Raw genomic sequence first — 17803 nt, 5'->3', positions numbered from 1 at the left:
CACAACAAAAACAAACATCCTAATTGTTCAACTATTACAAGCAAAGCTAACTATACTAGTGTATGCCAAAAGTCCTCGCGTCGGCCCCTGCTAAGAAAAACAAAAGGAAAGGGGTAAGCTATATGCTTAGTAAGTAAACAGGGGCAAAAGCGTAAATTTCACGTAACAACAGCTACACAGTAAGAGTAAAGCAAAAGCAGAAAAGTAACATCACATAATAAGAATACAGGTGGCTCCAAAGCCAATTCATGTGCCATGTATGATCTCCTGCCGACACTCCGTCGACCACAATTAATGGTCCGTAGAACTCCACTTGTTCTCCCCACCGTACACTTTATCACCTTCTCTGGCCAGACACCTCACAAACTTGCTCGAGCGAACGAAATTGAGCTTGGCTCACAAGCTCGGGTCACAAACTTGGTCCACATACTCGGTGAACCGGATTCACAAACTTGGTGACCTCAACTAGGTTGGACTGATTTCGACCAAGCCCTAATCGGCTCGAATAGCCCATCTAGGTCATGAGATCGGGCCCCAAACTCACAAACTTCACAAAATTTATTCAAAAGTCACCCCGAGCCACAAGCTCAAGGGGTTTAGTTCCAAAATGATTCATATACATATGTCATGTACAAATATGTATGCAAATTAGGGTTTAGGTCGAGTGCGATAAAATACACCCTCGCCTAGGTACCCTTTTCATACATATCGAAACACATAAGCAACTAACACGTAAGATCGGCCTGAATACTTACTCAACGAACAAAAGAGCAAAAATTTGAAATTTGTGCCGCGAAGAGTAGCTAGTAGGCCCCACCGGCTCCACCTAGCTTACCATCGTCTGAAATAGAAGATTGCATCACATAAGATCATAAACGGCTACTAATATACATAAAACAAGCAAAACGGCAAAATCGGCACATACGAGTGCGGAAACGGCATATGGAAACGGAAATGGCGGCCTAGCCATTTTGCTGTCAAAACTGTTTTGAGCCTAATCGAAACTACGAGTGTCGGATCAAGGTACATGAGGTACCGTTGCGAAGCTAAGAGAAAAGTGTATAACTTTCATGAAGACACCTAACTCCGGATCTAAACGGAAATAGGTCGAAAGTATTGAAAACTGTTCCAGAAATTCGCACTTTAGAGTGACAGACAGGGTATGTTTGCTGAACCATAACTCCCAACTCACAAAACCAAATCAGGAAATTCCAAAGGCATTAGAAAGCTGAGACATAAGGCTAAAACTTTGATGTTTTGGCCAAGACCTGAATCCACTCAGAACAGAACGAAATTTGAGTGTCAAAGTACCCGTCAGAACTGTCCAGATCAAAGGCAGTTCTGACGATCAATCTTATTTTGGTCATAACGGAAGCTACGGATCTCGGATTTCGACGCACTTTATACCGTTTCGAAGCTGAGACCAAGATCTACATTTCTTATGAAGGAGTTGACACCCAGATCGTACGGGATCAAAATCGAAAAAGTCATGATCAGAAGCTAAACAAAAAACGCACAGAATCTGATGTTCAAAACAGACTTGAGTATTTCATCTATAACTCCGGATACGCTAATCCGATTGACCTGAAATTTACAGGCATATTCAGGACTTATAAGGCTACAACTTTCATGTTTTGAGGAACTTCTGAATCCGTACGCAACATTGAGAAAAACAAAGCCAAAGTTCGGATCCTGAACTGTCCTAGTTTCCCAGATTTGCCGGTTTTGCGCGCCACAATCGTACGGTCCGTTCTTATGATTCTTATGTAAATTTTCTAACCAATTTGATCCCCAACAACCATACTTATATCAGTTTAGGAGTGGTCCGAAATTCCTTCACAAGTTAGCCCAAAATCACCAAATACTAACCATAATCCTTAATCTAGTTTTACTTGCACCATAGAACTTGTTCTAACATCCAACTACACAAACCCTAACTCAATAGCCATAGGCTAAACTAAGCTAACCTAATGGAGTCTAGGGTTTCTTAACCCAAATCAGATTTTTGCTAGAAACCAACCAATCAAGTGAGGCAAATTATCAAACACAATCACTACAAATCAATTTCTCAATCAAAGCAACTAGGGAAAGCATTAAAGCAAGAAACCCCTAATTTTTCTCTTCTTGATCGAATTTCCAGCAGCAAAACAACACTAAAATTAACCATGAAACTTCAATATAAATATCAAATCCACCATATAAATCCATAATCATAACATACTACATCATTTCCATAGCTTAGAAATTAAAACCCCAACATTTATCTTTTAAAGAAGATAGCATACCTTCAAGTGAGTTAGGTAGATGATCAATTCTTGACAATCAACCTCTTAAGTTGTTCACACAAGATCCAAAGGCAAGATGAAAGCTAAAATTTAAAGATTTTTGAAGAATTCTCTCTAAATCTCGGCTCCTCTCTCTCGCTCTTGCTCTCCAAGTTTGTCTTGTTTGTCTTGTGATTACTTCATATTCCTAAGGTGTTAAATAGTCAAAGACAAGAAATGATATTTGTTAAGCTTAACCAATCACATAAAAGTTCCTCAATTGCACTTTTAACCCTTGCACTCCAACTTTCTCTTTCTTATACATTTTCCCTCAAACATTTGATAATCTTTCAATTTACTCCATAGGTTTTAGCTTAATTTAGTTTAAAACACATAATCACACTTAATTATTTCACTAATCACTTTCCCATCTTAATCACTTATATTTAAACATACTTTCTCCATAAATAAAACAATTAAACATCAACTTTTATAATATTGGCAAAATTAGGGTTTTTAAACCCAACTTAAGTTTTCTAATAATTTATAACACTAAAGGTTTACTAATCTAAGGTTTGCTAACCATATCAATCTTGCTAAACCTTTGTAAACTAAAACGAATCATATTTTTACTTGGGCCAAAACACACACTAGAATACCAAACATGAACTATAACTTGAACCTACAAATAACACATAAACTAGGGTTTAATCATAAGCAAAGTTAGGGTTTTCAATTTTAGCCGAGATTAGGGTTTCTCCTTAGCCCTACAACCTTAATTTAACCGCACAAAATAGAAAATCCAAAAGAGTACTATACATACTATATACAATCCAAAAAGAGTTATAATTACATTCTCCAAAAGTACCTGCTCACACTATTACATCCTTATCATTACAACCAAAACCAAAATGTAGACCCTAAGGAGGGTTCTTATACAAACCACCACAACAAAAACAAACATCCTAATTGTTCAACTATTACAAGCAAAGCTAACTATACTAGTGTATGTGCCAAAAGTCCCCGCGTCGGCCCCTGCTAAGGAAAACAAAAGAAAAGGGGTAAGTTATATGCTTAGTAAGTAAACAGGGGCAAAAACGTAAATTTCACGTAACAGTTACACAGTAAGAGTAAAGCAAAAGCAGAAAAGTAACATCACATAATAAGGATACAGGTGGCTCCAAAGCCAATTCATGTGCCATGTATGATCTCCTGCCGACACTCCGTCGACCACAATTAATGGTCCGTAGAACTCCACTTGTTCTTCCCACCGTACACTTTATCACCCTCTCTGGCCAGACACCTCACAAACTTGCTCGAGCGAACGAAATTGAGCTTGGCTCACAAGCTCGGGTCACAAACTTGGTCCACATACTCGGTGAACCGGATTCACAAACTTGGTGACCTCAACTAGGTTGGACTGATTTCGACCAAGTCCGAACCGGCTCGAATAGCCCATCTAGGTCATGAGATCGGGCCCCAAACTCACAAATATATGATTCGTTTTAGTTTACAAAGGTTTAGCACGTTTGAAATGGTTAGCAAACTTTAGATTAGCAAACCTTTAGTGTTATAATTTATTAAAAAGCTTAAGTTGGGTTTAAAAATTCTAATTTTGCTAATATTATATAAGTTGTTGTTTAATTGTTTTATTTATGGAGAAAGTATGTTTAAGTATAAGTGATTAAGATGGGAAAGTGATTAGTGAAATAATTAAGTGTGATTATGTGTTTTAAACTAGATTAAGCTAGAACCTATGGAGTAAATTGAAAGATTATCAAATGTTTGAGGGAAAATGTATAAGAAAGAGAAAGTTGGAGTGCAAGGGTTAAAAGTGCAATTGAGGAACTTTTATGTGATTGGTTAAGCTTAACAAATATCTTTTCTTGTCTTTGACTATTTAACACCTTAGGAATATGAAGTAATCACAAGACAAACAAGACAAACTTGGAGAGCAAGAGAGAGAGAGAGGAGCCGAGATTTAGAGAGTGAAAGAGAAGAGAAAATTCTTCAAAAATCTTTAAATTTTAGCTTTCATCTTGCCTTTGGATCTTGTGGGAACAACTTAAGAGTTTGATTGTCAAGAATTGATCATCTACCTAACTCACTTGAAGGTATGCTATCTTCTTTAAAAGATAAATGTTGGGGTTTTAATTTCTAAGCTATGGAAATGATGTGGTATGTTATGATTATGGATTTATATGGTGGATTTGATGTTTATATTGAAGTTTCATGGTTAATTTTAGTGCTGTTTTGCTGCTGGAAATTCGATCAAGAAGAGAAAAATTAGGGGTTTCTTGCTTTAATGCTTTCCTTAGTTGCTTTGATTGAGAAATTGATTTGTAGTGGTTGTGTTTGATAATTTGCCTCACTTGATTGGTTGGTTTCTAGCAAAAATCTGATTTGGGTTAAGAAACCATAGACTCCATTAGGTTAGTTTAGTTTAACCTATGGCTATTGAGTTAGGGTTTGTGTAGTTGGATGTTAGAACAAGTTCTATGGTGCAAGTAAAACTAGATTAAGGATTATGGTTAGTATTTGGTGATTTTGGGCTAACTTGTGAAGGAATTTCGAACCACTCCTAGACTGATATAAGTATGGTTGTTGGGGATCAAATTGGTTAGAAAATTTGCATAAGAATCATAAGAACGGACCGTACGGTTGTGGCGCGCAAAACCGGCAAATCTGGGAAATTAGGACAGTTCAAGATCCGAACTTTGGTTTTGTTTTTCTCGATGTTGCGTACGGATTCAGAAGTTCCTCAAAACATGAAAGTTGTAGACTTATAAGTCCTGAATATGCCTGTAAATTTTCAGGTCAATCGGATTAGCGTATCCGGAGTTATAGATGAAATACTCAAGTCTGTTTTGAAAATCAGATTCTGTGCGTTTTTGGTTTAGCTTCTGACCATGACTTTTTCGGTTTTGATCCCGTACGATTTGGGTGTCAACTCCTTCATAAGAAATGTAGATCTTGGTCTCAGTTTCGAAACGGTATAAAGTGCGTCGAAATCCGAGTTCCGTAGCTTCCGTTATGACCAAAACAAGATCGATCGTTAGAACTGCCTTTGATCTGGACAGTTCTGACGGGTACTTTGACACTCAAATTTCGTTCTGTTCTGAGTGGATTCAGGTCTTGGCCAAAACATCAAAGTTTTAGCCTTATGTCTCAGCTTTCTAATGCCTTTGAAATTTCCTGATTTGGATTTGTGAGTTGGGAGTTATAGTCCAGCAAACATACCTTGTCCGTTACTCTAGAGTGCGAATTCCTGGAACGGTTTTCTGCACTTTCGACCCATCTCTGTTCCGATCCGGAGTTAGGTGTCTTCATGAAAGTTATAGACTTTTCTCTTAGCTTCGCAACGGTACCTCATGTACCTTGATCCGACACTCGTAGCTTCGATTAGGCTCAAAACAGTTTTGACGGCAAAATGGCTAGGTCGCCATTTCCGTTTCCGTATGCCGTTTCCGCACTCGTATGTGCCGATTTTGCCGTTTTGCTTGTTTTAGGTATATTAGTAGCCGTTTATGATATTATGTGATGCAATCTTCTATTTCAGACGGTGGTAAGTTAGGTGGAGCCGGTGGGGCCTACTAGCTACTCTTCGCGGCACAAATTTCGAATTTTTGCTCTTTTGTTCGTTGAGTAAGTATTCAGGCCGATCTTACGTGTTAGTTGCTTATGTGTTTCGATATGTATGAAAAGGGTACCTAGGCGAGGGTGTACTTTATCGCACTCGACCTAAACCCTAATTTGCGTACATATTTGTACATGACATATGTATATGAATCATTTTGGAACTAAACCCCTTGAGCTTGTGGCTCGGGGTGACTTTTGGCACATACACTAGTATAGCTTACCCCTGTTTAGTGTTTGATAAAATTTGTGACCCGAAAGTGCTGAACTTATCTTTTGACTCCCTCGAAAGTGTATAGAATTTCGACGCACTTTATACCGTTTCGAAACTGAGACCAAGATCTACATTTCTTATGAAGGAGTTAACACCCAGATCATACGGGATCAAAATCGAAAAAGTCATGGTCAGAAGCTAAACCAAAAACGCACAGAATCTGATGTTCAAAACAGACTTGAGTATTTCATCTATAACTCCGGAAACTCTAATCCGATTCACCTGAAAATTTACAGGCATATTCAGGACTTATAAGGCTACAACTTTCTAAAGTTAGGGTTTTCAATCTTAGCCGAGATTAGGGTTTCTCCTTAGCCCTACAACCATAATTTGACCGTACAAAATAATGAATAACCCTAATATCGTCTTACGAACGGACTGGGGCCTCACAATCTCCCCCACTTAGGACAATTTCCTCCTCGAAATTAATTCTTTGGTCAAAGCATACCTTCGAAACCCGCCGAAGGGTCAGTCACTTCGTGTTGATCCATTGCATACACTCTTGCTGGCCCTTTGGGTCGATTTTCCCCTGCGTTTGATGGCTTCGTTGTGGTCCCTTCTGTTGGTGGTTTGAGTCCTTCCTTCTGCATCTTAGGGCACCGGACAATCAAATGTTCAGTGCTACCACATTTGAAGCATTTCCGTACCGAACTATTTTTCCAACAATTTTCATCGGTGTGATTGCCCCCACAGAAATCACAGGTTGGCTTAGTGGCCGTACCTGACCCTCCACGCTGGGCACTCCTCTGGGGCTCTTGCACTATCTGACCTCGCCCAAAGCTATTCTGGGTTCCTGTAGGTCGTGGACCATCTGTGCCTTTACTCGTTTTAGCAGGTGGCTCGTTTCGCGAGCTCTGTCCAACCGGGGAATCGTTCGAGCTGGGTTGCCTCCTTTTCCGGTCATGAAAGGCTTTAACCTGTCCCCTGGCAGTCTCAATCCGCTGTGCTTTTTCTAGTGCCTGGCTAAAGGTGTCCAGCTGTGCAGCCGCTAGTGCTTCCTGAATCTCTACATTCAAGCCTTGGGTAAAACGGCGAATCCGCTTTTGCTCTGTTAGTACTAGCTCTGGGGCAAAGCGAGAGAGTTTAGTGAACTGAGTCTCATACTCCGCCAGACTAGATGCCTCTTGACGCAGGCGGATAAAATCATCTTCCCGTTTTTCTTGCACAATGGGTGGTAGATATTTTTCATTAAATTCTCGTGTAAAGTTGATCCAGGTCCAGGGGGTTTGTTCGCGCTCCCACTTGGTTTTAATCATGTTCCACCAGGTTCGAGCGGTCCCTTCAAACTGAAAAACAGCAAAAGATATCTGCCGCTCCTCCGAATACCTAAGCGCGGCAAATATGTCTAACATACGGTCCATCCAGGCCTCTGCTAGGTCAGGATTGGGTCCACCTATAAACTTAGGAGGTGCAAATTTTTGGAACCGTTCTAAAGCACGGTCCTCTTCCGGATTATGTCCCGGATTATGTCCAGGATTCCCAGTACTGCTCCCCTGGCCTTGTTGATTTGACATTCGCTCTAATAGATCGGCCATCCACTGGATGGCTGTAGCGACTTGATCTGGCTCTTGTCCTTGTTCCCTTTCAGGGCTTCGTGCTCGCCCTCTACCTCCACCTCGAGTACCGGAGGCCATTTAAATGCAAAAGTCTATAGATCGGAACATTACATATACTTATTCTCCAGACTATGAACAAAAGTACAGACGTAAAGCGTATGCACAGAAGACACAAAAGATAAGTTCAAAATACTATTCAAATATATACATATATTTACAAAGTCACACCAAAAGATTTACAGATTACCGACCTCCGGTCGGTACAAAACCCAATGTACACATGAGCATCGGCTCTAAAATCTAATCAGTCAACCAGATAACAAAAGAAAGTAGTCATGCTAGTTCTAACAAAAGTCATCCACTAGCTAAACAAAAGTACAAAAGCAACCCTAATCGCCTCCCCTAAGGCCCAGGTTCCCAACGGAACCTAACGTGTCCACCTCGTCCATCCTCTCTGGACCGGTGGCTCGTGGCGGTGCCTCTGCGGCTAGATCTAGTAGGAGCTCGCAGTCGACAGACATACTCCGGGCCCTATCCCTCAGCTGCCTCTTCATAGCGAAGAGGTGCTGGTGTGTGTCCTGAAGCTGACGGCGTAAAGCGTCCGCCCTCTCCATCTCATCTCGGAGGCCCAGCTCCAAGGCCCTAATACGCAACTCCTGCCCATGGCCAACCTCTCTGGCCTCCTCTAGCTGACTAATCAGACTGCGTCGCTCATCGTCCACTGCCAGGACGACCTCGTCAGGATAACTATACGTATACCAACACCTATAAGGTCGGTGTGACACCTGACCAAAAGGGGAGTACAAAGTGTAAGGCTCTCCAGGTCTCTGTCGATAACGGAAGCCCGCTTACGCAGTGCTCGATCCTCTGGACCCCTCGCACTCGGAGGTTTCGGTCTCATGCCACTGGGTCCTGCACCACTCGAACTGCCCGGATACATACTTACAAAACATTAATTCATCAGTTTACCGGCATTTCAGCTTAAAGTATATCATTCAACTTAAAAGAATCAAATATGCCTAGTGCCTATCACGTATGTCCCATTTGCCCAAGTCCCCTAACCTGGCTCTGATACCAACTGTGACGACCCCACTTCTCCCAAGGGCGAACCCAAGGGTATCGGCGGGCCGCCTGCCTAGCTCGCGCCAGGACTCAAAACTTAAAACAATAAAAGCCAGAAAATCCAAAAGAGTACTATACATACTATATACAATCCCAAAAGAGTTATAATTACATTCTCCAAAAGTACCTGCTCACACTATTACATCCTTATCATTACAACCAAAACCAAAATGTAGACCCTAAGGAGGGTCCTTATATAAACCACCACAACAAAAACAAACATCCTAATTGTTCAACTATTACAAGCAAAGCTAACTATACTAGTGTATGCCAAAAGTCCCCGCGTCGGCCCCTTCTAAGGAAAACAAAAGGAAAGGGGTAAGTTATATGCTTAGTAAGTAAACAGGGGCAAAAGCGTAAATTTCACGTAACAACAGTTACACAGTAAGAGTAAAGCAAAAGCAGAAAAGTAACATCACATAATAAGGATACAGGTGGCTCCAAAGCCAATTCATGTGCCATGTATGATCTCCTGCCGAAACTCCGTCGACCACAATTAATGGTCCGTAGAACTCCACTTGTTCTCCCCACCGTACACTTTATCACCCTCTCTGGCTAGACACCTCACAAACTTGCTCGAGCGAACGAAATTGAGTTTGGCTCACAAGCTCGGGTCACAAACTTGGTCCACATACTCGATGAACCGGATTCACAAACTTGGTGACCTCAACTAGGTTGGACTGATTTCGACCAAGCCCTAATCGGCTCGAATAGCCCATCTAGGTCATGAGATCGGGCCCCAAACTCACAAAGTTCACAAAATTTATTCAAAAGTCACCCCGAGCCACAAGCTCAAGGGGTTTAGTTCCAAAATGATTCATATACATATGTCATGTACAAATATGTACGCAAATTAGGGTTTAGGTCGAGTGCGATAAAATACACCCTCGCCTAGGTACCCTTTTCATACATATCGAAACACATAAGCAACTAACACGTAAGATCGGCCTGAATACTTACTCAACGAACAAAAGAGCAAAAATTTGAAATTTGTGCCGCGAAAAGTAGCTAGTAGGCCCCACCGGCTCCACCTAGCTTACCATCGTCTGAAATAGAAGATTGCATCACATAAGATCATAAACGGCTACTAATATATCTAAAACAAGCAAAACGGCAAAATCGGCACATACGAGTGCGGAAACGGCATACGGAAACGGAAATGGTGGCCTAGCCATTTTGCCGTCAAAACTGTTTTTAGCCTAATCGAAGCTACGAGTGTCGGATCAAGGTACATGAGGTACCATTGCGAAGCTAAGAGAAAAGTCTATAACTTTCATGAAGACACCTAACTCCGGATCTAAACGGAAATAGGTCGAAAGTATGGAAAACTGTTCCAGAAATTCGCACTTTAGAGTGACAGACAGGGTATGTTTGCTGGACCATAATTCCCAGTTCACAAAACCAAATCAGGAAATTCCAAAGGCATTAGAAATCTGAGACATAAGGCTAAAACTTTGATGTTTTGGCCAAGACCTGAATCCACTCAGAACAGAACGAAATTTGAGTGTCAAAGTACCCGTCAGAACTGTCCAGATCAAAAGCAGTTCTGACGATCAATCTTATTTTGGTCATAACGGAAGCTACGGAACTCGGATTTCGACGCACTTTATACCGTTTCGAAGCTGAGACCAAAATCTACATTTCTTATGAAGGAGTTGACACCCAGATCGTACGGGATCAAAATCGAAAAAGTCATGGTTAGAAGCTAAACAAAAAACGCACAGAATCTGATGTTCAAAACAGACTTGAGTATTTCATCTATAACTCCGGATACGCTAATCCGATTGACCTGAAAATTTACAGGCATATTCAGGACTTATAAGGCTACAACTTTCATGTTTTGAGGAACTTCTGAATCCGTACGCAACATTGAGAAAAACAAAGCCAAAGTTCGGATCCTGAACTGTCCTAGTTTCCCAGATTTGCCGGTTTTGCGCGCCACAACCGTACGGTCCGTTCTTATGATTCTTATGCAAATTTTCTAACCAATTTGATCCCCAACAACCATACTTATATCAGTTTAGGAGTGGTCCGAAATTCCTTCACAAGTTAGCCCAAAATCACCAAATACTAACCATAATCCTTAATCTAGTTTTACTTGCACCATAGAACTTGTTCTAACATCCAACTACATAAACCCTAACTCAATAGCCATAGGCTAAACTAAGCTAACCTAATGGAGTCTAGGGTTTCTTAACCCAAATCAGATTTTTGCTAGAAACCAACCAATCAAGTGAGGCAAATTATCAAACACAATCACTACAAATCAATTTCTCAATCAAAGCAACTAGGGAAAGCATTAAAGCAAGAAACCCCTAATTTTTCTCTTCTTGATCGAATTTCCAGCAGCAAAACAACACTAAAATTAACCATGAAACTTCAATATAAACATCAAATCCACCATATAAATCCATAATCATAACATACTACATCATTTCCATAGCTTAGAAATTAAAACCCCAACATTTATCTTTTAAAGAAGATAGCATACCTTCAAGTGAGTTAGGTAGATGATCAATTCTTGACAATCAACCTCTTAAGTTGTTCCCACAAGATCCAAAGGCAAGATGAAAGCTAAAATTTAAAGATTTTTGAAGAATTCTCTCTAAATCTCGGCTCCTCTCTCTCGCTCTTGCTCTCCAAGTTTGTCTTGTTTGTCTTGTGATTACTTCATATTCCTAAGGTGTTAAATAGTCAAATACAAGAAAAGATATTTGTTAAGCTTAACCAATCACATAAAAGTTCCTCAATTGCACTTTTAACCCTTGCACTCCAACTTTCTCTTTCTTATACATTTTCCCTCAAACATTTGATAATCTTTCAATTTACTCCATAGGTTCTAGCTTAATTTAGTTTAAAACACATAATCACACTTAATTACTTCACTAATCACTTTCCCATCTTAATCACTTATACTTAAACATACTTTCTCCATAAATAAAACAATTAAACATCAACTTTTATAATATTGGCAAAATTAGGGTTTTTAAACCCAACTTAAGTTTTCTAATAATTTATAACACTAAAGGTTTACTAATCTAAGGTTTGCTAACCATATCAACCTTGCTAAACCTTTGTAAACTAAAACGAATCCTATTTTTACTTGGGCCAAAACACACACTAGAATACCAAACATGAACTATAACTTGAACCTACAAATAACACATAAACTAGGGTTTAATCATAAGTAAAGTTAGGGTTTTCAATCTTAGCCGAGATTAGGGTTTCTCCTTAGCCCTACAACCTTAATTTAACCGCACAAAATAATGAATAACCTTAATATCAACTTACGAACGGACTGGGGCCTCACACCTATATTAGTAGAATATACCTCTTAAGTGTTATACCAAAAAAATTTAGAAATAAACAGAAAGACTTGTTGAGACTCAAACCCAACTACTACCAAATAGGCTGTCTTTGAAGTTGTGCCTAATCCTTAATCTTGGAATTCCTTGGGCCACTTATCGTCTGGACAACATAGTTTTGTTGGAGGATGGTCGGTCAACAGGTTATTTGGAACTTCATTGGCAGTGTTTTTGGTGAACTTAGTATGGGAAAGGAACCTACACAATCAAAGGAGTTGGGGAAACTTTCTTTTGACCTGGAGGGCTCGGAAGACACAGAATGCCTGGCAGATAGCTATTTTTGGTTGTTGGAAGGTCTTGTTGGGCAATACACCATGAAAGCTTGGTTTTGGGAGGGTAAGAAGATGAGAAGAGTGTTCTTTTCTGGATCTGGACAATGGATGGCCATATTGTTCTCCTTTATACTGATTTAGATTTAACTTCTGTTGCTACAAACTGAGGCTCCGTTTGGATTACCTGTTTTTTGGGTTGTTTTTCAAAAACAGCACTGTAGCATTTCGTTTTTGAAATATAAGTCCGTTTGGATTAGTTGTTTTTGAGATTGTTTTTCAAAAACTATATGAAAAACTTTTACTGTAGATGTTTTTTGGATTATTTTTAGAGATATTTTTAAAACATATTTTGGGTATTTTTATAATTTATAATTTATATAATTTTATTTTTATATACATTTATGCATTTATAATACATTTATAAATATTTATAAATAAATATATTTATATATTCGCTAAAAAATATATAAATGTATTATAAATGTATTATATTATATATAATACATAATATAAATATATTTATAAATGTATAAGTGTATATTATTATAAATGTATAAATTATAAATGAATATTGTATAAATGTATAAATTATAAGTTATAATTTTTATATTTTGATATAAATATACATTTATGCATTTATAAATAAATATATTTATATATTTATATAAAAATATATTATAAATTTATTGTATTAAATATAATACATAATACAAATATATTTATAAATGTATAAGTGTATATTATTGTAAATTTATAAATTATAAATGAATATTATATAAATGTATAAATGTATAATTTATAATTTATAATTTTTATATTTTTATATAAATATACATTTATGCATTTATAATACATTTATAAATACTTATAAATAAATATATTTATTTATTTCTATAAAAGTATATAAATGTATTATATTACATATAATACATAATATAAATATATTTATAAATGTATAAGTGTATATTCTTGTAAATTTATAAATTATAAAGGAATATTACATAAATGTATAAATGTATAAATGTATAAATTATAAATTATATATTTTTATATAAATATACATTTATAAATATTTATAAATAAATATATTTATGTATTTATATAAAAATATATAAATGTATTATATTACATATAATACATATTATAAATATATTTATAAATGTAAAATTGCATATTATTATAAATGTATAAATTACAAATGAATATTATATAAATGTATAAATTATAATTTTATTAATATATATTAATATTATGTATAAATGTATTAATATAATTAATATAAATGTACAAATGTATTAATATTATGTATAAATGTAAAATTAATATTATGTATATTAATATAAATGTATTATATTTTGTATAATACATAATATAAATGTATATTATAAATATACATTAATATATATATTATGTATAAATATACATTTATATAAATGTAAAATATATATTATATTATATATAATTTATATAATATATAATATTCATATAAATATATTATAAATATGTAAAAATATTTTTTAAGTAAAATAAAATATTTATAATATGTAAAAATAAATATATAAATATTTAATATATATATAATATACATTAATATTAATTATAAATATTATAATATTATAAATATGGTGTTTATATAATATTTCAATTTTTAATATTTATTTTATATTTCATTATATAAATATTCATATAATATATAATATATAATTTTCAATTTGTATAATATACATAATATTATATATATATATAATATAATATATTATACATAATATACATTGTTACATTATTACATATTATGTATATTATATATTATACCTAACATTATTAGACATTATTATACACAATAATGTACATAATAATATTATACATTAATAATGTATATATTATAATATAATGTACATAATATATTATGTATAAATATTTACACATTTATGTATACAATATTACATATTATGTATATTATATTATGTATATTATAATATTAATGTATATAAATATTTATATAATATATAATATATATAATTTTCAATTTGTATATTTCAATTTATATTAATATAATATATATATATATAATATACATAATTGAAATATACATATGTAGTTGTTTTTGATATAATGTTTGGATATGGTGTTTTTGGAGTTGTTTTAGAAATACACATTTACTGTAGCATTTGGGATGTGAAAAACAGTTTTTCAAAAACAGCTCCAAAAACAAGGATCCAAACACACCCTGAATCTTTCAAGCCTATCTTAGCTATATCTTGAGTGCAAGGTGGAACCCACGCCTGTATAATGCAAGAGGCAGTTATCCAATTTGATTGTTAATATTTGCAATAGTGGAAGGCTTAACCAGTTACTTTCTTGATTTAGTTATTGCTGCCATCATGTAGTACACTAGTATATGCTGTCAATATTCCATTTTTTGCTTCCGCTCCATCCTCTACCTTGTGTTACACCCCTATGAAGTATGTACTGTTTATTTCATGAATCCTGTGAATCATGTACTATTATTGCAAGATAAAGGTGACAGAATGCAAATGTTAGGGCACCTTGAAGAATAATAAAATCAAAAGAAAGTGAAAAAAAATCTGTGGCGCCGATGTCAGTTAATTTTAGTTTAGGGAAAATGTGGAAACATGAGGAGCTAATGTAAAAGATTACTACTATATGATTCCAAGTCTTCATTAAAGGAAAATGAACATAAGTTTGCTACACCAAAATATGGAAAAGCGGACGTCAATTTGAAGTGGGAGAGAGTAACATTCGTTTTAAAGTTATTGCTAACTTAGGAAGAGGATTGACCTCAATTTCAATGCTGGCAGATGTACTATAAATCCTGGAGAGAATGAAGGATTGGTTCGATATGCATTGGATACCTACAAGTTTCTCTCACTGGCTTCACAGGTCTGCACTTCTTTTGATGCTCAGACTGTTAGATAAATGAAGCAATTCTTTACTTATGTGCAAGGACTTTCTATTGAGTTATGCTAGAGGTTCTAAAAATCATCCAAGTAACAATTAAAACCTTATATTTTTCCTTTCCTGCTCTTTCAAATAATTAGCATGTGTTCCAGAAATTACCTAGAGATTGATCGCTTTTCAGCATGGCAGTCGATCTCTATCTATTGTCAGCGGGCATTCCTTATGCTATATTGTGGTCAAAATTGCGATGAAATTGAACTGAACAGTATGTTGAAGAGCAAGATATTTTGATCATCTTGTGCAATCTCATAAAGCATACATAAGTTCTGCTCCAAGAGAGGCGCTTAGGTAACAAAACTTGGAATACCAACAATTCACATATCTACACTGCAAACCTGTGCAATAAATCTGCACAACTTGTATGGTTGTACTCTAGATTGACCATTTGCAAGTGTCAGGTGGTCCTAATTTTTGCTGTTCTTGTAAGATGACTAATAATGATTTTGAGTCGGTCATGTTTTGATGAGCTTCCATTGACTACATAATGCACTTCAGCATCCAAGAGTTGGGGGACCTGGCCTTGTTGGTGGCTGTCAGTTATCTGATGGATATACTGAGTAAGTATTTTTCTCCTGTGTCATCATATCGAGTTTTTCTGTGTAAATATTATGAGTCTGAAATGCTTCAGCTGTTGGAGCTGTTTAGTCTAAATTTTAGAATTTTGCAGTTCATCTGAAGGTACAGGGATGCAATGTCCACCATTTGGTGTTTGGAATTACAGTTAAACTAAGCAGCTTCAAGTTAATTCTTTTGTGCTTCTTTTGGTTCTGCTTACAATTGAAAACATTATTAATATTTTGTTCACCTCGGCTGAAGTTTCCCAAGCGTTCACTTAAGGAAGCTTTATTGTTTACTTGGGAGATTATGATTTTGGTATCATAGACATAAGCAGAATCATGATGAGCATTGGCAGATATTTCATGTGCTATTTTTGGTTGTGTAGGCAAAAGGGACTCTAAAATCTAACTTGAAGCTAAGACGACCAATTTTGCATACTAATGCTTCTTTTATGATGGCTTTGCTTGTTATTTGGAGTTGGTAAATGATAGCTGCCTTATCAGTTTCTCTCTCTCTCTCTCTCTCTGTGCTCTTTAGTGATTAATGTTTACAACTGCTGCTAAGTCTAAACCTGATTCTTAATCACAGGCCTGATAATAAAAGGTTTAACGGTTTCAATGTGCCATTGTTGATTAAAGTTAGATACTGCATGAGAGAACCAACTTATGTAGGACATTTAGCATTTTTGTTCTGAAAATAATAGGAGAAAAAAAAAAGTCTCAAAAGAATATAGGCCATCTAGTATTGTTTGGTTGAAGACTTTTATTTAAATTTATTAATTTCATAGGAAATTTGATAGAGATGTATAATATCACAATTATGTTCAGATCACATGGTTTATTCAAATTAGTTAGCCTTGTGATTTTCCTACATTACACTGATATTTAGAATCAGCTTTTACATTCTAAAGAATTAATTGCAATTTAGAAATCACATTTTAGTGTATACTTTCTGCTGGCAACATGGGTTCATGTTAGGTATGAAATGCCAACATTAACAAATATCTGCCCTTGGCTGTACTATTGAGTGTTCAGCTGTTTTGGCAAATAGTTTAAAAATAATCAATACATTTTGATAGTTGTAAGTTGTTCCATGAGTTGTCTTTAACTTTTTTAATTGGCATAATTGTTCAGGGAATGGTTGAGACCTGGAGAGGAAGATCTTGTTCAGAGGTTCGATCCATCTTCTCCACTGGATACAATAGGCTTTTTCATAGCAAAGTTTAATGTTAGTTCCAAAGATGCTTAAACTGGAATGCTTTGGATTAGTCCCTAGCAGGAGAGTTTCACCATTTATTGGCGTTTCTCATGGAGCACATCTATTTACGCAAGTTACCTCACTAAATTACAAGAACTCAGGTTTTACTGGCCAAAGGTCATGTAAAGGAAGCTTAAGAAACAAATCTCCTTTTGCCAGTACCCTAGCCCTCTTGAAAACCATGTTACATTATTCATGTCATATTTTTTGCAATGAATATTATTTTGCTCAACAGTTATTTACTTGTACTGCTGAGCCAACAAGACGTTCTTGAATTACATCACAAGCAGTTGAAGTTGTATGTCTGTTTCCAGTCCTCTATGCTCTGACCTTTCTATTTCCCCTTTCCTTCTTGGGGGTCAAGTTGGGCCTTTACACTTGGAGCTGCATGTGTTTTTTTCCATTATTCCATACTCTTAGCTTTTATTTCCTTTTTTACTTGAATTCTTGGGGAAGAACGTAGGTGCGTACAGATTCACAAGTAAGGCTTCACATTGAACAATGGCAAAATTAAGTAATC

General features: G+C 36.0%; 1 protein-coding gene across 3 annotated transcripts in view; it reads left to right on the top strand.

The window, feature by feature from the left end:
• LOC113743267 (rRNA (cytosine-C(5))-methyltransferase NOP2C-like) overlaps positions 1 to 17588 on the top strand; it is a 33599-nt gene extending 16011 nt beyond the window's left edge. For 2 of the 3 annotated variants that reach the window (XM_027271225.2, XM_072048383.1), the window contains exons 11-13: positions 15309 to 15390; positions 15964 to 16025; positions 17160 to 17588. In XM_027271225.2, the coding sequence (XP_027127026.2) occupies positions 15309 to 15390; positions 15964 to 16025; positions 17160 to 17274 (259 nt within the window). In that variant the 3' untranslated portion in view covers positions 17275 to 17588. The other variant, XM_072048382.1, reaches the window with a different exon arrangement.
• Positions 17589 to 17803: the final 215 nt, after the last annotated feature.

Source organism: Coffea arabica, chromosome 5e, assembly GCF_036785885.1.
Source record: "Coffea arabica cultivar ET-39 chromosome 5e, Coffea Arabica ET-39 HiFi, whole genome shotgun sequence".
Taxonomy (NCBI): Eukaryota; Viridiplantae; Streptophyta; class Magnoliopsida; order Gentianales; family Rubiaceae; genus Coffea; species Coffea arabica.
The sequence above is the reverse complement of the archived record's forward strand: the minus strand, read 5'-3'. Positions and strand labels throughout refer to the sequence as shown.